The sequence below is a fragment of the Ylistrum balloti genome, unplaced genomic scaffold (genome assembly GCF_031769215.1).
Source record: "Ylistrum balloti isolate Yb309-2 unplaced genomic scaffold, AGI_CSIRO_Ybal_v1 Utg370820, whole genome shotgun sequence".
Classification (NCBI taxonomy): Eukaryota; Metazoa; Mollusca; class Bivalvia; order Pectinida; family Pectinidae; genus Ylistrum; species Ylistrum balloti.
Window position 1 is genome coordinate 226,153 of NW_026782474.1, and position 27,951 is coordinate 254,103.

General features: G+C 33.8%; 1 protein-coding gene across 1 annotated transcript; it reads right to left on the minus strand.

Annotated features, from left to right (window-relative positions):
- Positions 1-5,106: 5,106 nt before the first annotated feature.
- LOC132558749 (actin-like protein 6B) lies at positions 5,107-27,873 on the minus strand. Its single transcript, XM_060223344.1, has 14 exons — positions 27,802-27,873; positions 26,595-26,671; positions 26,255-26,420; positions 25,712-25,812; positions 25,301-25,398; positions 23,839-23,933; positions 23,595-23,701; positions 20,606-20,692; positions 20,015-20,076; positions 18,409-18,523; positions 17,892-17,975; positions 16,996-17,091; positions 6,539-6,625; positions 5,107-5,542 (listed from the first exon to the last, which is right to left on the minus strand). Exons 1-14 carry the CDS (start codon positions 27,824-27,826, stop codon positions 5,462-5,464), a joined length of 1,281 nt encoding a protein of 426 aa, XP_060079327.1. The 5' UTR covers positions 27,827-27,873; the 3' UTR covers positions 5,107-5,461.
- Positions 27,874-27,951: the final 78 nt, after the last annotated feature.

Sequence of the window (27,951 nt, forward strand, 5' to 3'; positions counted from 1 at the left end):
TGTCCTTACTGTTTAATTACTCAAGTTTTATTAAAGTATTAAAAATTAAATAATTACTAACACTTTTCCTACATATATCATTTATAGTATTACCATTGAGGCTTGTGAACTTTTTAAAAAACGAAATTTTTTTTTCTTAAGGAGAGGAAACCCTGTCTGCTCCACACTGTAAATAGGATTCAATACTCCAATCAGTGGAGGGGAGGAACACACTATGATAAGTCGTGTACATCGGAAGCATTATTATAATTAAGTACCCTCAAAGTGTAAACCTGACGTCACGTTTCGTGGGTAAGGTTTCTAAGTGCAAAGTACGATGTACGGGATAGAGAAACAGATCTTTGCAGCAGACCGTGTCGGATTTTGATTTAAAAGTTCCCTGGAAATTCTCCGAAGAGCTCACAAGTCAAGGATGATCGGATAATTCTACTGAGGCTCAAACCACATAATTTTGTACTAATTAAAGTACAAGAGGGTGTGTAGCCGAGACTAAGTAGCGAGGGGACGGGAAGCATGTGGTCTCAAATCTTCTTGGCGGTATGTTTGGGAGCGTAGAAGTTTTCTGAGTGGGAGTAAATTTTACTAATCAGATTTATTTAAACAGACGTTCTCCAGAAAATGTTAAGTTTTTATCACCTTAAGTGTGTTTATAAATGGTGTATATACAAGGAGATTTAAGCCCAAAACCACAAAGTGCATTTATCAAGTACAGTGTTTAATCTCTGATCCCTAGATGTAGCGTATCGGACAGTCACGCGTATTGTGGTACATATCTTCTTTGATGTCGTTCAATAGTATTGTCGGGGAAACGTTTGATCCATTAAAATACATGTATTATGTCATTTCCAGAACACACAACTACGTCATCAAAAATGGAAGGAGGAAGAGCACGTAACTATGTCGTCGCCAAGTAATGTTGTGATTTACTTGGTTCTCTGTTTGTATTGTCAAACAAAACAACAACAACTTCAAGTACAAGATAAAAATATAGTTAATGACGATACGCAAGTGATGATATAAAGAAAATCGTGTGTTTTTTTAAACAATTTTCTTTATATATATATGTGTGTGTGTTTGTGTGTGTGTGTTTGTGTGTGCGTGCGTGCGCGCGCGCGCGTGTGTGTGTAAATTGCAAAATTAAAAATAAAGAAATAACTTGAGTTTACTTATCAGTATGGATGGCACTGTATAAGGCAAGCTGTAAGCAGAGGAATTGTTTTACAGGATCACCCTTGAAGACTTCTATCTTCATGCACATGTAAATCCGTCAGATACAAGTGATGACACGCCTTCAAACAAAGTGCCGTGGAAACTGAAATAAACACCCACAAGACAACGTTTCGAACATATATATGTAAAAAACTCCAACGTCCATTTATTAGCATAGTGTAAAATTCGTCAGATACAAGTAATGACATGTCCTCAAAGTGCCGTGGAAACTGAAATAAAAACCCACAAGACAACGTTTCGAACATTTATATATTAAAAAAGCCAACGTCCATTTATCAATCAGCACAGTAAAATATTCAACAAGAATTTCGGGGCACGCCCGTGTATTATGAATCATTTCTGATATATGACAATGCTACGTGTGTACATAAAATAAAAAAAAATATCAAAATGCATCGTAACAATTTGGAATAAAATGATCAAGTGTGGAATAAGTTTTCTAAAGTTAGCTTGAAGAAAATGATTTTAAGAAACATAAACTCGTCAGTTGACAGCCGGCCATTTTAATATTTTACAAAGTCGTTGTCACCATTTCCTAGAGAAGTATATGATAGATGGCTGTGGTCGTTTAAATTTGGGAGCGGGCAGAAACGAAAGAGTACCGCGGGATGGAACAATATAAACCCGTCCCACGCCAAAGGAATATACGGAAATGGTGATAATGAGTCAAACTGTTTTGGAAGGAAAACAGCGAAATATGTTGAATGATAAATGTGTGATGAAAAGAAAACAAGAAAAATCAGAAAAAGGAGGAGATATTTGGACATGTATTTTTTGTAAAAACTTTCCGAAACTGAAAAATCACAATGCCAGAAGAGAAAATGCAATTTGATGTAATGGTTATATAGCCTACCGTTTGATATTGATGGAAACTGAGGAAGATGATCTCATAAAGGAAATAAAATACTGAAAAACAAAGGGCAATAACTCCTTTAAAAAATTGCTGAATCATACTACGAAAACATTACTTAATGTCATGGTAATAAAGCTTACCAGGTTTGAAAGAAATCGCTGAAAAATTGAGAGATATGATCCTAGGACAAAATTAACATTATGAAAACAAGGGGGGATAATTTGTGTTGGAGCCCTTCCCTTGACTTCAAATGATTACTAGGCCACCAATATCTCGGATATCAAATTCAATGAGAAGGCTCCCTCTGACCCCTAGTGCCTATTCGGTTATATCAATAGGTCTAGGGGAGTACTAGATATGTCTTTATCTACAAGGGGCACCTTGCTCCATTGTTTTGCCTGTTCAACTTTGAGAACATATAGGGAGAAATTGCTGACATGTAGCCATCTTGGATTTTGATAAAAAGTCTCAGACTGTGTAGTTTTTCCTCATTAATTGGTGGTATCACGTAATTCATTAATCCATAAATACATGTAATTATTAGTGTAAAAAAAGGGTACAGATGTAAAAAAGAAGTAGAAAATTTCATACACGTTGTGTTGGAGAGAGAAAAGATTCATCCATGATCAATACTTAAATCAAAAATACACTAAAATATGGTAGTTATTAGAAACACAATGTAATAATTACATACATTTATGTACATTGTCTTATAATTTCTAAAGGCATGGAACAGATCCATGCTTTCTTATAAAGTACAGATCCTGTTACCTTAAATTCAGTGGTTACTTGAGCAGTAAAGATGATAACACTATTTGAAAAATTGCCAGATTTTGATCAAGAAGACAGACAGTGTGGGCTGGGGTCCACTGCCAAATTTGACCACACATTTTGACTTCAACAGCATCAATAATAACAAAATCAAGTCAAAATTATATAATTTACTTTCAGCTACCTAGCCATGGCAAGACTTTTTGTTCATGTACCAAAAAGGGTAAGAATTAAATTTAGATTTATAACAATAGACTTATTTTTCAAATTGATGTACATAATATACAATGATTGTCTCAAATGTGTTTTATATCAAAATCACCCATCACACATACCGACAATATATAGTAAATTATCTGTGGGAGGCACTCTTAACATAATTTTCCTTCTAATTTTTATGTCGGTTTAGATTAAATCGCAATTTTGTGATAGGAGATAATTGCAGGTCTTAACTTTTCCTCAAAATAGATAACAGAAATATATTATCTGGAGATGAATCAACTAATTCAAATTTAAATGTTACTTCACCATATCTAGAGTACTTCAGAATATGGGCCAACAGATACTTGTTATTTTGGATGCCAATTTCTGAACTTCATTCAGAGAACTGTACAGGGTGGTTCATTAAATTTTCAAGGTAAATCTACCCCTTAATAAGGAATAAATATTAAAACAATACTCAAGATACAAAGACAAATGATCTGTTTTAATCTGCCCTTAAAGAACCGAGTCTATCCAAGTATTTAAATATTACATAAAACTTTATAACACATTCCTATGATAATTCTAATGGTTTACAATGAATATTGATATCATTGGTATGTTCAGGTGTTAAAAAATTGTTTTTGCCTCAAACTGGTCTGTTTTTCACTTTTTATGTCGAAAGATTAGTGTCCGTGCCATGTCTTCAGTAAACCAGTATCTGGTTTTGGTTGTAATTATGATACGTCAAAAGATGTTGAAGTAAGGAAAAAGTTAAGGTAGGAAGTAAATTTCATCTGACATTGGATCCCAATAAGTGACAAATCATGTGAATGTTTGGACAAGTAAGCTAAAAAGAAGAAAACAACATGTTTACTTCAATGACTTTTATTTTACAAAATAAATGAGATGTCTCCCATGATGTACATTCTTACAGACTTTCTCTCACTCCTATCAATATTTCTTTCTCTCATTCTATTTACAATTTCATCAAACTTTCCACATACACAAGCATACATTGGTACATGAATGTATAAACAAACAATATAAAACACACACAAGTTACAGATATACAATGAACTGTTAGTGTGTACAACATAAACCATTCAAGGGTCCATGGAACTATATTAAAAGTGTACTTTGAATTCCGTCATATTTCTTCAGTATTTTTATAACCAATTAACAGATATATGTTATCTTATATAACTTATCTGCGACTTTTGTCAGAGTTATTCCCCTTGAATACATGAGGTCACCATTGGGTAGCATATACCCTTAAGGTGTTAAGATAGGACATTCTGGACAAATACTCAGAATGAGTGTAACAAATGGATTTTCGATATATTACTGATGTAATTTTAAAGCTTTAAAAAGAACACTGAACAATACCATTACTTGTAAACAGAAATGTATAACAGCTGTTTTGAGATGCTTAGTTTACAATTATGCTCTGTTGAGAAGAAAAGACTTTATATTTTCAATATACTACCTAAGATTTGATATACTTCTCCTATGATCACCCATGTTCTCTCGAAGTTAGTTTTTATGTCCGATTTCTATGACATTACCCAATAATTTTGGTAATTTTCTTCTCTACAAGTATTGACATCATACCTCATTAAAATTTGAATCACCTTTTGGTGAGATAAAATATGCGGATCAATGATATTCATAATTCTAATAAATTACACTGCTTGTTTCATACATAAGTGTAAAACTTTGGTCATGTTTGAGTTAAACAGTCTGTAATGATTAATGACTTCATGTAAGGAATACTATACTATAATAATAATAATAAAAAAAAATTCTGAACTGGGTTAGATATTCCTGGTCCCAATAACTTACGTCTTTATAGAATTTACTCTAATCCTGCATTTGTATTTTGTATTTATTTGTAAATTGATAAAGTACTACAAGGTATGAGATTCAAAGTTGATCTATTAATTTTGTAGAGAATGTTCATTATACATCAAATATTTTTGTAGAAAATGTTCGTTAACAGTAAAAACAAATATTTTCGTAGAAAATGTTCATTAACCACAAAAGCAAATATTTTCATAGAGAATGTTCATCAATTATGAAAAAAAAAATTTTCATAACATTTTCATGGGAATAAAAATTGATGTATACAAATGGTATAAATTATCGTGGTAGAAATTCATAGGAATGAAGATTTGAACACATTTTAAGTATTTTTCCTAAGGAAGAAATATTTTCCAAGACCTAAGTACTATGTAGCACCATGAATTATATTTCAATAGTATGTAAAGAAGCACAGAGAGAACTTTCAGAACACAGCTTCCATTATAGTTACCAGAAGAAAAGACAGTCTTTTGGACAGAATTTTTGTTCCTGGATCTGATTTCTACATAACATTTAACAACCAAATTGACCTTGACCTTGCCATCAAGGACACTTGCGTTCCACACAGCTACGACCTCCCTCTTCATACTCCTGCTTAGATATCCACATCTGCTGGAAGGAGCCCTGTATAAAGTAAGGCTTGTCTGAGTGAAATATATAAAACTCATCATATCTTTATTGATATGAAAATCTGTTTTTTTAAATTTAAGAAATCTTCCATGAAGTATCGTATTTTTGACTGATCCAAAATGCTGGTATCAGCGAAAATACCTGTCACATACAAAAGTAATTATTGAAATGTTTAAAAAGTCAATGACAACACATATCAGCATTACATTGTGAAAGACTCAGTTATGTAATTAATGTTTATTAATTAATCATTATTAAATCACAGGGAAAGAATTTGACCCTGAACATAACACATCAGAGCACATGATAATGACATAATTCATGCTGATAAAATTCACCAAACAGAGAAATAAACAAAGAGGCCCATGGGGCTTAACTGTCAACCGAGTCTTACAAAAATTGCTGTTTTGTTGTTCTGTCTTGTCATAGAAATCATCTTGGTGGTAAGATAAGATGATAAATGATGAATGTAATGCAAATGATTAAAATTTCTATCAAGCTAACACATTTTGGTCCTGCCCATCATGCCCCTGGAGGTCAGACAGGGTTGATACGTACATACATGTACCACAAACAACCATCACAAGGTAATGATTCTAAGTTTAAATCATGTCCAGTAATGGGGACAAAACAAATCATGACAAAATGACAATTTTCTGTATGATATAAATGTATAATAAAAGGCTATATCAAAACTTTGTCCCACGTGACATAAAATGGTGAATAAACTGACAAACAAATGGCGAGACTTGGATATTTTTTATGAGTATCCGCTAGAGGGGGTGTTCAAATAATATAGAAGATGCCATTATGCAGTATATAAATGCCAAAGGTTTTTTTTCTTTTATGGCTGTTAGATTCCAAAAAGTGACTGTGACTACAAAGGAACTCAACACCCCTCTCTGTCAAAAAGATATCACTTTGACAGTCATTAAACATGCACATTGATAAATTCACTGATACTGTACAGGTGACTCCCAGATATCTTACCAAAGATGCTAGAATTGATCCTCCAATCCAACTGCTGAATCGTCTCTCCGCGGTACCGGTGGCAGATATAATCTTCAGTCTCATGCTCTAAAAAAGGATGAATAATGGTAATATTTCTGGTAAGACTAGGTGTAGCAGTTCATGTTTAGATAGATCAAATTTGTTGTATATGTTTGAGCTTTAATTTTTTCTATGCAGGATGAGAGTTGTCTCCCCTTGTGAATCACAGGGAACGCCTGAATCGGTTAGGAAAGATGAAACATTTGATGTCAGCAACCAAACTCTGAATCTGTTACCGTTACGTTCGTATGCAACATCTGCACCTCATCACAGCAGTAGTTTTTATGATGGATATGGTGAAGAATGGAATAAAATGTAATAAAATGAGTGATAGGGTTAAAAAATGGTAGCATTTAAAAGATTTCATGATTTAATAAAAATAATGTATGTCTGGCTGTAACATATCTAAAAGTTAAAAAAAAATTCTTCATTTCAACTGAAATATAGCTGAATTTAAAATACATGTATTACCAATTTTTCAATATTACTTTAATTTTTTTAAAAAATGAACATGTTGGAAAATTCTTACAAGCCTGTATTTTTCCATGCCTTATAAAAAATTTTAAGCTCTGTCCTACTTTCTGGACTGACACAACTGTCATCTGGATCAAATATTCAGCATTTCACATGAAACATCAAAAGAAATCAAAATTAAATTTTCAATTAGTTTCCTCAAATTTGAATTGAAAAAGATACATTAACATTTTTGTAACTAAAAGTTATCATTTTGAATCAATGTATCATTGTGTAATTAGATAGTTAATCAGTTTGTTTGTTGAAACTAACACCCAATGAACGGACAGGGTCATTTTGCAACCAGGTTTCCTGATAGTTGGTGGTGATTACCTCACAGAACAACATACTGGAGGACCACATATTATTGGAGCAATCGGGGTAATGTTTCTTGCCAAAGAACACAATTACAATAGCCTAGACCAGCCTAATTCTCAGGTTCATGAGAAACACAAACCACTACAGGTAGGGAACGACAAACTACCCATCTCAGATTGTTGCCTGAGGTTTTCATAGGCCAACATTCTGACTGGCTAAGCTGTGGTGTCCCTGGTTGATAGTCTAACAGAAACATAAACATATTCATTCAGATAAAAGATGAATACGGAACTAATTCAATAAGAAAGAAACTCACTGTAAAGTAATGCACTGATTTATATATGGTTAGAGTATTCTTTATCTATCCTTTCAGCTATGTCGGTAGAGATGTATGTCTTCCTCCAGTTTCATATCTGGAAGGTGACTGTTCCTAAGTCACTTCCAGTCATAAACACAAAATTGGGATTTTCCGGTTGTCACTGAGGTGAGATTTTTAGAATATGACAGATAACATCACTATTTAAACTTTTTTTTCTGTTTCATACATTTTTTCCTTTTTTCTTATAGGTAAAGCCTTCTCTTTGTAAAGTGAACACTGACACTACTGTTCCATTCAAAGATACAATCATTTACAATGTCAGATGATGTTATAAGGAAAAGGCTGATTAACCTGTAGTTCTGTAAGTGTAGTTCTGACATTTAATCACACTAGTTCCTAAAGTAGTAATACTGACTTAATCATTACTAACTTATTATCTCCCTTTATTTATACAGATACATGCCTTTGTTACTAGCCATTTAATCATGATTACCCATGAATGGGGACTAAGTGTGCAGTGGATTGTGGTAACAGGTGATTTATATGCCCACACTTTTCTATTGTGAGAGGTGTGAAGTATGCATTAAACAGGTATCCAGTGAAACATTCTTCAACTCACGGTATCTGTTATAAATATATAAATTAGTGAAACATTCTTCAACTCACGGTATCTGTTATAAATATATAAATTAGTGAAACATTCTTCAACTCACGGTATCTGTTATAAATATATAAATTAGTGAAACATTCTTCAACTCACTGTACCTGTTATAAATATATAAATTAACTCTATCTATTTTACAAAAAATGTGAAACAAGGTATAAACTTATAAAAATCACTTTTGTAGACCTATTTGAAACTGTGCATGGGGTCTTTCTGTTGGAGTAAAACAGAGTATGCAAGGAAACCCCACATGGTCGGGCAAGGGATCCAGCACATTTATATGCATGTTCTGCCTATCAAACCCTGGATGTATAAGTGAAAGGCGAGTGCATAACCACTGTGCCACCTGACCACACAGGTGATAATAAATGTACTGAATTTTAGAACAACTTTTGTTGATTTTTTTTCTCCTTCAGAAAAGTACACACTTAAATATTTAAATGTTTTTTTCTGTATTTCTAAAGTGATGATTCTTGTATACACTATTTTGTTCAGTTTCCAGTTTAATTGATTATATAAAAGTTTAAGTGTTTTAAATTAAAATGGATACATATGTCATATATATATCGTTGTGAACAAGATATTTTCACATATACACCATTCTTGTTTTAAATTAGCTTCATAACTCAATGATCCCGAAGAAATACTCTTATCAAATGCAGCTTGATAAAATCCTGTGCATCATACATATCAAATGTAGACAACACATAAATGTTCTGTGCACAACCAAAATCTGACAGATTCCTAGAGAAATGCTTCTTAAAATACCAACAGTACATCAAGTTATGTGATAAAGAGCTATCATCTAATGTATGCCAAAGTAGACATTGTCAATATAATGTAGGTAATACGTCTATTAGTTATACCAAAAACGAAACTCCAGAAAGTCTTAGTTTGACAAGATAGGCTGTAGGGGAACGGTGCAGCTCAAACAGATTGGCGGGTTCCCTACTGTTATTTGTGATAAGGAGATGTACAGACAGACAGTGTACTGGGTCGCCTTAATCATTTTCAGTACAGATATCTTAGTCTACACAAAGAGTATATATTTTATTCATCTCTAAAATATTGATGGCTTAATATCTTAAAATTAATCAAATATTTCTAAAAAATTACCTTACAGTTTAATACAGAATCATCCATCTTTCAATGATTTCTGAAATATTTGTGCCACAACCATTCACAGCTGTTTGCAGCTAAAATCTGATTGTTGCAACATCTACCTTTAGCGGAGGGTTTGCTCCTGTGAGGAAAAAGGCTTTAGGTCCTGTTCCATAAATGAGACATTCAAGAGACTTTAGACAAGAGATCTAAGGAGATCATGGCACCAACCTTTGTTTGATCTTTATTCATTCTTAATAAAAATGGACCCTTTTCAGCCTTTTCTCTTCTTTCCTCTGTTTAAGGTCTTAATTATATCAAATACGATGAGGAATCTGCAATACCAGTCTTTTAACTATCAAATCGAAGACAATCTCCTGTCAGCCATTTGACAAAGACCCATCCAGTACTTCTCCAGAAATTGGGATCACAAACTTTTATTGTTAACATCAAAGATGACTGCCTGTGAGCTAGCTATTATGTTTTTTTTCCTGATCAGTCCGAAAGTGGAGTTATTAAAAGTGACAAAGGGAACCTACATCTGAAAATAGAGAACAATCAATTTTGTACTTCTAAAAAAATAGCAATAAAAATCTTTCATTGTTAAAATTCATTTTTTTCTTATCAGACAAAGTAGATACTAAATAGATTTGACAAAGATTGATCCAGTACTTCCCAAGAAATTGTGATCACAAACTTTCATTGTCAAAATCTAAGATGGCTGCCTGTCAGCCATTTTTTTTTATCATTCCCACATTCAAAAAGGCACAACTAGGAAGATCTTTCCAGTGCTTCTCAAGAACAGCAGTAACAAAGGCTGTTTAAGGACTGATGACAGATGAATGACAACAGAGAGACGAAGGGCCATTGATGCAGGGTGATTTAAACCGCTCACAATCTTATGTATTACTACTTTCTGCTCAATACTCACTCTTGTGTTAGTGTAAGGACTAATTTGCCTATTGTAAGTATAATTGTGACTGTGGGGTGTCCTGCCAGTTTACATACAGTGTACTTCAGTACGATGTAGCACCATAAAATCTGCCTCAGTCCCTTTCTATTACAAGGAGCTTACACGAACACACAGCAGCCTCCCGAGAACACACACACTCACCTCCAATAATACATGGAGAGATCAGTCTTAAATGACTACAGATGTTGACAAGACATTAAACAATTAAAATCTAACAGTATTCTTTAAAACATGTATATTGTATCCTCCTTCAGTGCTACAACACTATTACATGTACCTACATTGTATATATATATATATATATTAAATATCATTTATAACCAATTAAATCTCATTTTTTATTGCTAATGGAGTAATTAATATTTCTATAAACTTCTATGTAATAATTAAAATTATTATAAACTAGAACAAAGAAGGATATGTGTGGCTTCAAACTGTATTATTTTGAAGAAAGATGTTCATAATACAGTGCATTTAGACTTTTAGCATGTTTAAATCAAATCTGAAGTTAAATTCAAATATATTTATGATTTACAAAGTCGTTTTGTTCAAAAGGTGACAAACAAAGGTAAGCAACATTAACATTTGTCTCTATGATGTTAGGTATCCTAGCTTAAACACAAACTACATCCTTATAATTCTTTTTCAATTTCTTCTGGATTTAAAAATAATCACCTCATACATATAAGCATTGCGTCCTGATCTATGGATTTACTGGGGTAGGTATTTTCATACTCTATTATCATCTTACATAAAAAAAAATTCTTTCTCAATTTCTGTTAGTTCTTTAGGTAGGCCATGCTGTTTAAAGAAAATTTTTAAAAGCTTACAATTTTTTTTTCATGCAAGAATGATTGAACATAAAACATTCTGAATTTTTTAAGCCTCGTCTGCAAAACTTTTAATAAATTTGGACCAAGAAAATCATCTTTTAATTCCTATATGGCATTAAAAATTGTAACATTAACAAATTAACACTGTTACATAGAATCAAAAAGCAAGGTGATCTTAATGCTAAAAAGTACCAATTACCTAAGGTATTATCTGATTAGCACTTTCTGTCCAATAAAGTGTGAGAGAGACCAGAGATGGTATAGGAATGGGAGATAGCAGAACATGTACACCTCACTATCTGGTATGATGTACAAGTATCTAATGATGAAATCTCCGACAGGTATTAGATTTAAAATAAAAAAGATTCGCAGGTTTATTTCTAAGAATTAAATAATTTTTCAAGGGGTTTATCATATAGAATTAAATTATTTTAATGGGTTTTTTTATTTTTTAGAATTAAAGTAACTTTTCAGGGATTTATATTTTAGAATTAAAGCATTTTCCTGAGTGGTGTATGTTATTAGAACAAAATCCAGAAAATAAGATAACTAGAGCTCCAAAATTAAACTATCTGAGAATTTCATAACATTAGCTAAAAATACATTTTTTCACTTCAACTATAATTAAGAAAAAAGAATCCATCATTTTTATTTTATGTTTGGTAGGTCAATAGCAGGATCTAGACACACACTGACAACACTGCCTCCACCTCTCTGTCATCAACAGTAGAGCTAAGAACCCTGAAAACTCTAGTGTTAATTCATTGATGGGTCCAAATCTATAAATCATCTTGTGAAACTGTAGATAATTAATACACAAACAGAAGCAAAGGATTTAAAGTGTGATAAAAAAAAATGTAAAACAGATGAAAAATTTAGTCCCGAAAATATCACGGCTGACAATGACAGCTATAAGTATATGAAATTTCACTTATGAATACTTTCAACTATCATACAATGTTTTACAACAAACCAATCACAAAAGTTAAAATCATAGTCTTTAAATGTACAAATAGCATTTTTCTAAACATACTTGAGCCTAGAAATCGCAACGGGCAAAGCAGAGAATATGTATGTATTGTCTGGCACAATAATGGATTACAAGAGAGCTGGTTGTATAATGTATCTGTACAAATAACATACAGACCAATAGCAGCAATTTAAGGTTGACATTAAGTCAAAAATCACGAAGTGTACCTCTGGTACAAACATTTCATGTTACACATTAATCTTTGCCCAACAACTGACAATGATAGAGAATTGATTATTTTAAAAAAAATATTTTACAAAGAATCAAACAAAAATTTTTAATTGATTGCCAACATTCTATCCTTTTAAACATCCATTGATTCTAAGTCACTGATGCAATAACATTTTCAATTAAGAATGAATAAATTCTTGTTCCTGTAAAATGAATACAGCACAAAAAGCAATCCCTCAGGGCTGATAAGTTGCGATTAATTAGAGTTCAGCCTTCACAAATGGTCTCTAATTTTGGGTGTGGTTTGACGTTGTCTCCAGTGTGGCATTATTGAAGGCCCCATATTTCTGACAGGGCGTGTCACACACAAGGCGGCAGACAAGTATGACGTTAGCTTCATTTTCAACCATTTTTAATTTTTTTATCTTCAAACATACAGGTATTTTAATGTATATTTGTTGTAATGCCTCTTTTTAACATCCTCTTACAATGACTACGCCTACAAAACTGACGCAACTACAGAACCTTTTCAATAAATAATGACTTGGTCTCATATTTACCTGTTTCTGTCTTTAATTATGTTTTGTGGAACACAGTGTTTTCTTCTATATCTGCTGTTTTGACATTAACCACTAAATCTGGGACCATACCTGGTCAGTGTTAAAATTCCAAGCCACACAGAATGCTCCAAGTGAAAAAAAAAACCATCCTAAACTGACAAAATTTGATGACAGCCACTCTAACAAATATCAACATTCACCTCAATTACTACATTCCACATTTAGTGTAATCTGGAGACAGCAGTGGCAAGGATTCTGCAAAAAGTCTATAAGACTGCAGAAGTTATCTCCCTTGATACTTTAAGTGTTGGCTCTACATCTCTGAAGTTAGTGAGTAAATAAAACCCCCAAAAAATCTTACACTGTTAACCTGTATGGTCAAGGAAAAAATAAACTATTCTTTATATAATTCAATATATTTCATGCTCCGTGGTCAAGTTATATAAATCTAAGAAATAAGAATATGCAGATAAATCTAAGATCTAAAGGCATTTATATTATCTACGAATTAGGAGAAATTTCGCCATCTACTGAATGGAAGATCATCAACTTGAGAAGTTGTAAATTCCAACCCACAATTGGTAATTTTTTTATATAAAAGAAAACACCCAAAACTGGAAAATTTCTTTTCCAGAAAAAAAAAAAAAATCTACCTTGGAATGAAACTAGGGAACACAAGACTTTTTCCACTGAAAAATTAACCCGGAATTAAAAAGTTAATCCTTAGCAATACCCAGTGGTTATTATCTTAATTCCTGTAAGATGTCCTTTTACATAAAGAGTGCGATATCTTAATTCAATCGTTTTAAAAGAAAATTGCCGAAATTTTGACCCATGAAAATATCCAGCCATACGCAATCACTTATCATTCCTATGTCCTTAGATAATTTTTTGTGACATTTGTTTCTCCATAGCTACTAAACAGATTTTCTTAATCATTCATCAACCCAATAAGCGTTGGTCTAAGTTGTGCACTGCTGTACGCTAGCTGCCAGCTAGAGACCATCTTGGATATTGAAGTTGGTGATCCCTATTTTCAAACAGCTATAAGAATGATTCTCTTGAAATCTCACTAACATAAACAACTCTAGTTGTGCATGACAAATTATCAAATACTCAAACTGGCTACTAGCAGCTTTTTGGGATTTAGATATTGTAAGTTTCTGACCTAGCTCCACTTTTACAACTGCTGAACAGATTTTCTTTCAACATTGTAATCATAGTATGGGTCATAGATATGTGTGCCACGTGTTAAGAATCTTCTATATTTCAAGATAACTACCAGTGACCAATTTGAATTTTGACATTGGAAGTTACAAGGTTTTTTTTTTTTGTGAAATCTCATTGTACTCTTGCCTGAAAAGTTCAGTATCAGTCTGTAAGGTTGTGTCTACCATGTTTAACCTTAATGTGTTATCAAAAATATGTGTGCAAGATGTCACTTTGATTTTTGACCTTTGACTTTTGAAGTATGTTACTTCTATTTTCCAAAACGAGAATTAAATGATATTATGTAACAAATTCAAGAGACAAGATCAGTAAGGAGTCACTTTGTACATGTCCCCCTTTTGGTGTTTTAGTTTTTCGGTAATGACAAACTGCCGAGAAATATGATAACAATTAAGCTTACAGTCTATTCTAAAAACAGGTATTAACTAAAATTACAAAATAACAACTACATGTCACACGATCTTGTCGTCTATCTTTACTAGATAGTTAGATAGTGACAGTTTAGACCTGAATTATGGGTAAATGTCATTTCTTAATTGTTTTCTCCGAATCTGTTAGCCTTTGACCTCAAACACATTTCAAACAGAGATCCTGTTTGTAGGACTATTGGTTTATTGGCAACTTTTTTTTGTGATACAAATTTTTTTGTACAGTTTTCAAAAAAGCCTGAAAAAAAGGGATACATTTTTTACAGATCAATTCTTTTTACAGGTATTTTTTTGGAAGAGAGCCTTATATCCTTTTTAAAGATGCAGAGACTATCCTAAGACTGTAAATACTAAGAAGTGCCCAGTAAAACAAACAACTGGTTAATAGTGACTTGACACTTAAAAATCACTTGCATCACTTGCTGGAGAACAAGCAAGATGATACCTGAAAAACACACATTGACAAGATGCTTCACAAAGACTTGGCCTTAAGTGATGATTCTAGTGATAAAGTTCCAGGGGAATCAAAGACAACTAACAGTGTCAGAGTAGATTATTAACAAGAGGACACTGAGTAATTTTATCTTTGTAAACAAATTTCATATAGCTAATAAGTAGGGTAAAATAACTGTGATGGAGTTATGATGGAATTGTGATGGAGTTATGATGGAGTTGTGATGGAGTTATGATGGGGTCTGATGGAGTTATGATGGAGTTGTGATGGAGTTATGATGGAGTTGTGATGGAGTTATGATGGGGTCTGATGGAGTTATGATGGAGTTGTGATGGAGTTATGATGGAGTTGTGATGGAGTTGTGATGGAGTTGTTATGGGGTCTGATGGAGTTATGATGGAGTTGTGATGGAGTTATGATGGAGTTGTAATGGAGTTGTGATGGAGTTATGATGGGGTCTGATGGAGTTATGATGGAGTTGTGATGGAGTTATGATGGAGTTGTGATGGAGTTGTGATGGAGTTGTTATGGGGTCTGATGGAGTTATGATGGAGTTGTGATGGAGTTATGATGGAGTTGTGATGGAGTTGTTATGGGGTTATGATGGGGTCTGATGGAGTTATGATGGAGTTGTGATGGAGTTGTGATGGAGTTGTGATGGGGTTATGATGGGGTCTGATGGAGTTATGATGGAGTTGTGATGGAGTTATGATGGAGTTGTGATGGAGTTGTGATGAAGTTGTTATGGGGTTATGATGGGGTCTGATGGAGTTGTGATGGAGTTATGATGGAGTTGTGATGGAGTTGTGATGGAGTTGTTATGGGGTTATGATGGAGTTATGATGGAGTTGTGATGGAGTTATATCTTCTGAACAGACATCATATTATAAAAATTCAATATATATCCTTTATTTGGACATTAGGTGTAAAGATGTCCTTAAGAAGCCCTGTTTGGGTGAAACCAGTTTATAATAAATTGATGAACCCAGCCTCTTCACTTGTTTTGATTACTACTGCTACTCTTTTGACAAACAGTAGAAGATTTGAGTGAGACGTTTTGATGAACATGCAGTTACCATACCTTCATGAGATAAACGACCACTGTTAAGTGTACTAGCTCTAACATAAGTATTGTAGGAGATGGTAAGGAATCTACCAACTTTTATAGCTGTACTATAATCCTATGTACACTGAGCTTGGAAATATGTGACGAGATGATAAACAGATAAAAGAGGGAAAAAAATTACACAAGACGGCCACATTATACTATAGTCAATACAGCTACACTTTATTTTATACCACATGGTCATAGATGTGAGATTGTCTGTAGCGCCTCTTGTCCCTGTTTAGTAGTGGCCCACCATAGCATATCAAGATGGCCTCTTGGGCCAGCAGCATGAAAAGATATTTTCCCTGTCAACTATTTTTTTAATTTTCCCAGTCAATAATATGATTTTGCTGATCTGGGACTGAAAATGATTTCACTCTGAGCTAGTGACACCTCCTGCCTGTTTATTTGACGTACGATGCATTGCAGTTCTTGCATTTTATGACATTCTTTTGGGGTGATTTATCCTTAGGATAAATTAGAATCATTTCGACGTATCTTGTAAGGTTTCGTGGCTGTGTCAATACCGTGACCACAGTTACTTATCATCTTTCTTTATGAAAAGGGTGTCAGGGAATGGCATAGTGCCACCCATTTCTTCCTGGTGAATTTACTGCTGTTAAAAATCTATGGGAAATAACAGACCAAGGTCTATATGAAATTTATATACACTATAGGTGACAAAGAGTACTTACAGGTGGTGTCTTGGTACCGAGATCACGGTTGAGTCGTTCTGTGAATCCAGAGATAAGACTGTTACCTCCCACAACGATTACACTGCTGTACAGGCTCTACAGAAACAAAATCAAAAACTTTACACTGGTGCAGTCTTTGTGTTAATGATTAGTATGACACAGAAACAGGAACAATAAATTGAGACAGAAAGAATTCTTTTTGTATCCCTCATTCAATTTTCAATAAGGATGAGATATCCATGTGTTTGAAAAGGGTTCTTTTTTAAGGTAACATTAGGAAAAGTTGGACATCTATTGGAATAGTGATACAAAGGTAAAATATGCAATAAATATTCTTCAAGGTATGTTTGACATTGTTAGGTGGGGGTGGGGTGCAAAAGGAAGTCTTACCAAAGAAACAATGACTATAAGACTACTGTCACTTTCATTAAAAATATATAATTTGTGATCATATCAAAATCTGGATTGGATTTTCAGTTAAACTTGACTTCACACGACATTGCTGCTAATTCTTTTATCTGTCTTGGGGCCTAATCAATAAGACAAATAGGGACATGGGCTTATTACTGGACAATGATTTGTTGTTAATCCTACTGAAACTGCAACAGATGTGAGAGGGTTAATTGACCTGGACTTGGGTTATTGCAGACTACATTATATACCATAAATCCCTAAGAATTCTCAAATACTTTTTTTCGCAAACTTATCATTTCAGACATATTCGCAAATACATGATTTTTTGAATGCTGATCTCGAAAATGCATGTATTGACGAAAAATGGCATTATTGTAACTAAATGGGTTTAGGATTAAACCCCAATAAAGTGAGAGGAAATTTAGACAAAGAGACTGAAATATATTTTAAGTATAAAGTTGTGTACAGAAATGTTTACTTACTGGTCGTATATCAATATCACACATTCCAACACTGGTGGTCACAACATGTCCTGCACTCAACATGGTGTTTCCACTTGGCAAGTCCTACAAATACACAGAAGTTATATAAATATATATGATTCTCAGGTTCCTAATGGAGTGAGCTAGACCTCATTTATATAAAGTCATATTAAGCATCTGATATCTGAAAGATAAGTACATAATATGATATCAATGAATTTACTTAACCACAGAACAGGTCTATAAGAAAGTTGCAAGTTGGATGCATTGTAAGCAAATGTTTAAAAGTATTCTGACAGGAGGAATTACACATGATTGATCTACAAGGTATTGGGGCTCTATTACAATAGTGATATATGATGATGTAAAGCAAGTTTGGTACCTAATTTTTTTTTTATTATTGCCAGAAAGAAATTACAAATAAAAAAAAATAATAACAACAAAATCTTAGACTTTTGTTTGATGGTAAAAAAAAAATATAATAAGGTAACTCCTTTTCTATGGTACAGCATCTCACCTTTATCACTGAGGGGTCGAAAAGGCCTTCAGGTAATCTGAACTTCTCTGCTCCGAAGTCTTGGTTGTAGCCATTAGGGAATTCATACAGCACTGTTGGCATTGTCTCAGCCGTGCTGTAAGCAGATTTTAGAATAACTAGTAATTGCTTACTTGCAGATTGAATTAATCAAATTTAACATTGATTAATTAGTGAACATAAACATATTGAAGAAATCCAGTGATGACCTGTTGTAGGGGTTACTTCTCTAAATGATCTATATCTTATGGATAGACTATAAGGTTATATATAAACTTCATTTATTTTACAACAATTGTGAAACAAGCTATCAGCTTATATTGATCAACCTTGTTGGCCTGAATGGAAGCATGCGGAGGTCCTAATGTGGGAGGAAACCAGAGTTCCTGGGGAAAACCTACATGGTCGTGCAGGTGACTAAATACCTTTTCACATCCATTTTGGGAATTGAACCCTAGACAGCCAGATGAAAGGCGAGTGTGTTACCACTGCACCACCCGACCACCCAAACTATAATGCTGATGTTGGATACTGCATGAAATGCATCTTATCATATAGTTCTGCTTGAATTTATCAAATCTGTACAATATCACCCAGTAAAGAACCAGGTAACATAAACAACCATGTACTGGACGTGCAGGTGTCTTTATAGTATAGTGGAATATATGTTTTCATCTCATATTGAGGACTGAAATGCTTATCTGAAAATCTATAACTCTATAGTACCCAAAACTCTGTTGGGACAGAATTGCACACCTTAAGATACTCAAACAATACTTCTCTGTCCTGATGTTATAACAAAAGAATAAGTAAAAAACAAAGTCCAAATTTTCATGATTGCTTCAAAAACGAAAATGTAGACATACACACAGATACTCCCTATATCATTAAACATATTTTTAAACTGAAAGGTTTCCACATAGACTGTGCAGGGCTCTCGATCTGCCAGATTTGGGGCCGAATTCCCAATGCAAAATAGTATCTTTTTCCCAATTTAGACCCCAAGTTTTCCCAATTCCAAGGAAAACACCATTATTTTTCCCCAATTCAAAGGACCCCGGGCTCCAGTCCCAAAATGGGGTGTGAGAGCCCTGCTTTGAATACTTAAGACCTATCTATGAGTTATTCGAATATGACTTTTGCTGGGTTTATCATCCTGTGAACAGCCATGTCATTTTGAGGTGGGGGCCTCCTTGTAGTAGCTGGTTGCTACCTGATTGAACAACATAAGGGAGGCCATCCTGAGTAATTATGGTAGTGTCTTGCAAAAGGCCAAAAACTGTGGCAGCAATAACAGGACCAATTCTCCGCATTTTGCGACACAAAGACCACCACAGGAGAAATGAACCACAGACCTTGGATCTTCATGGAGATCGTGAGGACCGATGGTCTTCAGACACGAATAATTATAGGGAAAGATTGGAAATGAATAGATGGAAGTATAAGAAGTCAGTATGTGAGAAGGAGACAAAAAGAGGATGGATAAATATCCATAAAACAGTTGATTACCCTGTAAAAAGTAAATAAATCTAATTTGTGTGTATCAATTTCAGCAATAATCTTTGGTATGAAGTTGTATAATATTTACCTGTTATCATATGGAGTGTCCATCACCTGAAGGGCTGAGGCAGCAAAGTCTTGTAATACATCCTGAAATCAAATAAAAATATTTGTAACACACGATGCCCTGCTGACATTTATAAAATACTGGTCTATCTCACCCACAACTTAATATTTAATCTCACTTGCAGAATCACTCAAAAGGATGTATTCAATCTTACATTCAATACCTTTAGAAAATTCTCCGTGCCTTAATAACAACAAAAGAAAGACATCCAAAAATATATCAGTGCTAGTATGTACTGCATTCTATGGCACTTGAGTGGTCGTATCAGAGTTTAATTCCAAGAACAGAGAAAAGGTAGGGGTCACCTGCTCAACCATGTGGGTTTTCCACAGGTACTACAGTTTCCACCCACAATAAGACCCCTCCCGCAATTACATGTAGACCAACAAGAGTGATTATTATAAGCTTATGGCTTGTTTCAACATTGTTGTAAAATAAAAGAAATTTATATTATATATTCTATTTAACCTGAAAGTCACATTTCAATTTACTCGGTGAAGCTGCAAAATACCATTTCCCTTCACCATAAGCAAGGCAAGACAAAGTCCTTACCTTGACCATGTAGTTATGGAAAGACTTTGTGACTTCTGGAATATCCTTCTTTTTCCATTTGGCATCCTCCATTAAAGATACAGGTTCCTGTAGTACACACAGTACATTTAAACATCTATTTTGCTGATATTTTCATAAAATGAGAAATTCATATGGATATACACATTTCACCAGTGGTGAAAGTAGGAATCTGGCCAAGTCAGGACATTATATATACACATTTCAACAGTGGTGAAAGGAGGAATCTGGCCAAGTCAGGACATTATATATACACATTTCACCAGTGGTGAAAGTAGGAATCTGGCAATGTCAGGACATTATATATACACATTTCACCAGTGGTGAAAGTAGGAATCTGGCAAAGTCAGGACATTATATATACACATTTCACCAGTGGTGAAAGTAGGAATCTGGCAAAGTCAGGACATTATATATACACATTTCACCAGTGGTGAAAGTAGGAATCTGGCCAAGTCAGGACATTATATATACACATTTCAACAGTGGTGAAAGGAGGAATCTGGCCAAGTCAGGACATTATATATACACATTTCACCAGTGGTGAAAGTAGGAATCTGGCAATGTCAGGACATTATATATACACATTTCACCAGTGGTGAAAGTAGGAATCTGGCAAAGTCAGGACATTATATATACACATTTCACCAGTGGTGAAAGTAGGAATCTGGCAAAGTCAGGACATTATATATACACATTTCACCAGTGGTGAAAGTAGGAATCTGGCCAAGTCAGGACATTATATATACACATTTCACCAGTGGTGAAAGGAGGAATCTGGCCAAGTCAGGACATTATATATACACATTTCACCAGTGGTGAAAGTTGGAATTTGGCCAAGTCAGGACATTATATATACACATTTCACCAGTGGTGAAAGTAGGAATCTGGCAATGTCAGGACATTATATATACACATTTCACCAGTGGTGAAAGTAGGAATCTGGCAAAGTCAGGACATTATATATACACAATTCACCAGTGGTGAAAGTAGTAATCTGTCCAAGTCAGGACATTATATATACACATTTCACCAGTGGTGAAAGTAGGAATCTGGCCAAGTCAGGACATTATATATACACATTTCACCAGTGGTGAAAGGAGGAATCTGGCCAAGTCAGGACATTATATATACACATTTCACCAGTGGTGAAAGTAGGAATCTGGCCAAGTCAGGACATTATATATACACAAACCTAGGGAAAAATATTTGGCGCAGTATTTCAACTATTAGAATCCAACAGAGATACCATTAGACAACACTTTTATCTGATTAAGTACAAAGATCTTACCTTGTTCTGTGTACATTAATAAGATCTTACCTTATTATGTGTACATCAATAAGATATTACCTTGTTCTGTGTACATCAATAAGGTATCACCTTGTTCTGTGTACATCAATAAGGTATCACCTTGTTCTGTGTACATCAATAAGGTATCACCTTGTTCTGTGTACATCAATAAGGTATTACCTTGTTCTGTGTACATCAATAAGGTATCACCTTGTTCTGTGTACATCAATAAGGTATCACCTTGTTCTGTGTACATCAATAAGGTATCACCTTGTTCTTTGTACATCAATAAGATATTACCTTGTTCTGTGTACATCAGTAAGATATTACTTTGTTCTGTGTACATCAATAAGATACTACCTTGTTCTTTGTACATCAATAAGATATTACCTTGTTCTTTGTACATCAATAAGATATTACCTTGTTCTGTGTACATCAGTAAGATATTACCTTGTTCTGTGTACATCAATAAGGTATTACTTTGTTCTGTGTACATCAATAAGGTATTACCTTGTTCTGTGTACATCAATAAGATATTACCTTGTTCTGTGTACATCAATAAGATATTACCTTGTTCTGTGTACATCAATAAGGTATTACTTTCTTCTGTGTACATCAATAAGATACTACCTTGTTCTGTGTACATCAATAAGATCTTACCTTGTTCTGTGTACATCAATAAGATCTTACCTTGATCTGTGTGCATCAATAAGATATTACCTTGTTCTTTGTACATCAATAAGATACTAACTTGTTCTGTGTACATCAATAAGATACTACCTTGTTCTTTGTACATCAATAAGATACTACCTTGTTCTGTGTACATCAATAAGATATTACCTTGTTCTGTGTACATCAATAAGATACTACCTTGTTCTTTGTACATCAATAAGATATTACCTTGTTCTGTGTACATCAATAAGATATTACCTTGTTCTGTGTACATCAATAAGATATTACCTTGTTCTGTGTACATCAATAAGATATTACTTTGTTCTGTGTACATCAATAAGATACTACCTTGTTCTTTGTACATCAATAAGATATTACCTTGTTCTTTGTACATCAATAAGATATTACCTTGTTCTGTGTACATCAATAAGATACTACCTTGTTCTTTGTACATCAATAAGATATTACCTTGTTCTTTGTACATCAATAAGATATTACCTTGTTCTGTGTACATCAATAAGATATTACCTTGTTCTGTGTACATCAATAAGATATTACTTTGTTCTGTGTACATCAATAAGATACTACCTTGTTCTTTGTACATCAATAAGATATTACCTTGTTCTTTGTACATCAATAAGATATTACCTTGTTCTGTGTACATCAGTAAGACATTACCTTGTTCTGTGTACATCAGTAAGATATTACCTTGTTCTGTGTACATCAATAAGGTATCACCTTGTTCTTTGTACATCAATAAGATATTACCTTGTTCTGTGTACATCAGTAAGATATTACTTTGTTCTGTGTACATCAATAAGATACTACCTTGTTCTTTGTACATCAATAAGATATTACCTTGTTCTTTGTACATCAATAAGATATTACCTTGTTCTGTGTACATCAGTAAGATATTACCTTGTTCTGTGTACATCAATAAGGTATTACTTTGTTCTGTGTACATCAAAAAGTTATTACATTCTTTTGTATACATTAAAAAGATCTTACCTTGTTCTGTATCATGTATGGTGGTATAACATCAATTTCTAGCTCCTCCATCAGTTTCTTACACTCCAGAGATATAAAGTCGCCTGCCAATGGTGACTTCACGATGGCTGTGGATACATCATTGAGATCATGATTTATAGTGTTCTCAATATCATACACAATATACAGTTAACAGGGCTATTGTCGAGATATTATCTCTACTACAGTCTACAGCAATGATTCAGATCAATCTATAATACTGTACCTTGACCTATGACATAGCCATCATACACTGGAACAGCTGTTGTGTGTGTTGCACCACTATCCAATACCAGACCCGTAGATCTTCCATTTGCAAATCTTTTAAGAGTTAAGGAAATTATAAAAATATTGTATACTGGAAAAATTTTGCCCCAGGTTATTTTTGCTGTTGTAACATCATACATGATTGTTCATTATGCTCTCTGAAGATTATATATAAGGGTTATATCAGTGTAACAAAATTTTCTCTCGTCTCAAATTCGCCCTTTTATTTCATGGATAAAAAGGGTGAAAATTAAACAGGAGCAATAATTTCCCAGTACAGATTTTGCAAAGAATGTTTTTATTTTTTTTAGCAAAAATAAATCTACATCTTTAAAGGGGCTATTTAATCAAGCAACGTTTTTGCTATTCAGCTGGAAATGAAAATATATGTGTCCAGACTAACAAATCTGTACATAATAGTTTTCTCCTATGTAGCCAATGTCCAATGTAGTCAGTTTAAAATCTGGGGAAGCCCCTGCCAAAATTAGCGATAAACCAAATATAGCATGAAACACTGCGCCCTCTAGCGGGAAGAAAACTGTTTGTAAACAAATGCACGTGTTATGGTGGCATCAAGTGACTAAACGGTGAGTCTGATTTCACGTTAACTCCTTTCATAAGGAAATCATGAAAGAAATGGTGTGGTAAAACATATAAAAGTTACTAAAATTCACGGTGAATTGTTATTTGATGGTTTAAATCTGCCAAACACGGTCTGACATACAAAAAATATCACCAGCGATGATGACTTATCACTTACCAAGTCTAGAAGAGTCTTCACAACTTCTTCATTACTTCGAAAAAAATTTTCTTTCTTGAACTTGTCCCACCTCTCGTAGGCCTACTACTCTCCAATTGTTATTCGAGAGTGAGCTTTCTGCCACTGACCTTTTCTATGTTTTGTGTGCGATGACGCGACCCGTTTGCCATGGACACGCTTTGGCTGGGAAGCCATTTTTGTTTGTGCATGCTCACAGGTCAAAGTGTGCATAGACGGCTTGCTCATTTGCATTTTATCGTGCTGTATAGACGATTAGGATTTCCCATATAATTCATTAAAAAACCGACAAAAAACATGCGCTTGTATCAATATGTCAGTGAGGATATTTCATAAGGATTATTGAACTACATTTTTACGGATGAATTTGTAACTAGAAAAAAAAATAAACAAACTAAATAGCCCCTTTAAATTACATGTGTAAGAGCAAAACAGGAATGTAGAATTTCAGTCGTTTCAACTGTAGCTTGCTACTTATAATCTGGTAATGAAGATTACAGGAGATAATAGTCTTGGCAGACAGTTACCCAATAATACAAAAATATCTCATGGAAAAGAGTTTTTAAAGACAAATTTTCAAGCAAGACACAAGAACAATTTTACTTAGTCTAAGTAACCACACAAAGTTATGACAAAAGGATACGCTGATAAAACTGCATTTTTACACAAGAAGAAAGCAGGAACATTGTAAGTTTCAAACATAATTTCTGTCAGGCGTTCTCTTTTTCCTCGGCTATTCCACTGTAAAATGATTTTTAAAAAGTCTGTTGAAATCAAACATAAAACGATTAACCTGCAATAAGCCCTGAGAGCCAACATGTACTTCTGTCTGACTCCAATCAGGGGGTAGGTTTATTAAAGAACTATTACTGATTTGTAATGCTACTGAACAGCAATTGATATTGATCAGATTATAACAATCCAACAGCTTATTGCTAGTTATGAAATGACTATTACATGTAATTACTTGCAGTATTGCCCCTAAGCATTTACTTCTGTTCCTGATAACGTCACAAAGTATATGATAGCTTCAGATTTACAGTCATGTACTTACTGCCGGTTCTGACATCATCACAGGGTGCATGTTGGCTTCAGATTTGATGTTCTTAGAGTATGTGTAGTCCATCACCTTCTCAAAAATCTCCCAGTTGTCAACTTTAATATAAAATATTGTAACTGATTTGTATAGAACTTTCAGCAAAAGTGGATTATCCCATTAATAGATTCCCCATGGAGATTGCAGTCAACATTTCACAATTGAAATAAAAAAAAGATAGAATAAATTTAACTTGTATTCTTATTCAAGATTGAAATAATACGTCATAAATAAATAATATCTAATATTCAGATGATACACATAAGGGAAAAAAACTAATCTGTATGTAAAATTCTGATGGCAATCATATTTTGCATATCGTTATGGGGCATTGATGAAAATTCTATGTGATATCATTTCATTTAATAATGACAAATTATTAAGCTAAGAATAATAAGCTTTATGAATATGTGAATTTGCAAATCTGTCAATTGATTTACTTTAATTCAAATACTCATTATCGCTTATTGCCAAATATTATTAGGAGTCTGTTTGACATACTCATGCCATCCTTGAGGAAACTGCTGATTTCCATCCCTTTACGTGGCACTTTCAACATAGTGGTGTCAATGTAGTACTTTTTATCTGCCTGTTTGATCTCTTTATCTTCTGTTTCCATGGCAGCCTCAAGGTCCTCTATAACACCTACATGTGTAGGTATCTCAGCCTGCAATCATCAGAAAACAGTTTAAATAATGCAAAACAAAAACAGATCTATTTCATCCTTAAAATCTAAAAAAAAAAGAACAAATTGTGACATTTCAAAGACTGAAAAATTGTTAAGTAAAATTCATCACTTTCCTGTACCTTTGAATACAATAGTGATATCCTCTATAATTACCTTTGGGGAATCTTCTCCTGCATATCCAGCCCGAACAGAATAGGAGCCTATATCAAAAACCAATGCTCCAACCTCATCTGTTAAAACAAAATTGAATGTCATTATGATTTGAAACAGAAGAACCAATTCCTTCAATTTTTTTCTGTTTGCCTGGTATCAACCAATAACAACTAGCCATCTGACCACAGGAGCTACTCTAATCTTATAACTTTTAACAAGTTATCCCTTCAAAAAAGGAAAATATAATGTATTATTAAATAAATCCTTTTCTGCATTTAATTCCAAATGTACATCAGCAATTATCAATCTGGAAAAAAGCAAAGGCTGATCACTTAATTAATGTATCAGAGTTGATCTAGACCAAAGGCTTCTAATATCCATCCTACCACTAATATTTTCATCAATCATACGAGAGTTTACTTTCTGGAAGGGTCACAACTACAAGACTAGAGAGATTCTGTAGTGAGGCCATTGCAAATATGTGAAAGTGAAGTTTATGGGGAAACATGATGAGTAGAAATACTTTACATTTAGTTTCTTTGACACGCATGCAAATTAGTTAGTAGGAAAATGTTTTAGCTTTCCCTTAACTTGCTCTATTGACAGTTATATAAAACATTGCCTGAATGCCGTCACATGCATGGGTCACAAAAATTCAGCATTTATCAGCAGTATGGACCCGTCCAACACAAGGATAAAATTGTGAATTAATATATTAAGAGCCCTTCGGATTATGGCCACAGAAATTATGTCTGTTGGGCTTGTTGGTTCCCCGCTGATGGCAAACTGGTTCATTGAGTGAGTCTTAATAAATGCTCTACATTTTGTTGAACTTGTAAACGATATTAAATAATGTTTCGTTTTCATTTAATTTGTTGAATCTAAATTTGCTACCTGCAGTTCCATTGACAGTGTCACCTAGTCAGTATTATTTAAGTCAGACATCAGGATTCTTTTAATTTAAAATACAGATATGACTCTGTCGCATATACGTATTTCATCCGCATATATGATACACTCAGTAAAGGTATTGTCCATTTCGTTACTTTGTAATAAATGTCTAAGTACTATGCACTGCTATTCAAATGCAGCAAATTAAAGCGGCAATACACAGACGCTCGAACATTACAGTCAAACAATGTCTGCTTTGACAGAGAATACATAGTTAAATATGGCATATCAAAAAGGGATGAGCATTTTACATTACCTCCTCCATAAACTCCTCCACTCATTTTGTAAATATAGTTTTAATCGCGATTTATTACCGACGAAACAAAGACTCACGCCGGTAAAAATAACAACATGTGCACTTCCGCCGGAAGTGAACAATTCTCGATTGGTGGAAAATGTACAGATA

Coding starts and splice junctions, on each gene's coding strand:
- LOC132558749 (XM_060223344.1), bottom strand. CDS start 27,826: ATGAGTGGAGGAGTTTATGGAGGAG. Junction 25,399..25,711: donor TGATGATGTCAGAACCGGCA/GTAAGTACATGA, acceptor ATCATTTTACAG/TGGAATAGCCGAGGAAAAAG. Junction 20,077..20,605: donor TCCATAACTACATGGTCAAG/GTAAGGACTTTG, acceptor ATTTGATTTCAG/GATGTATTACAAGACTTTGC.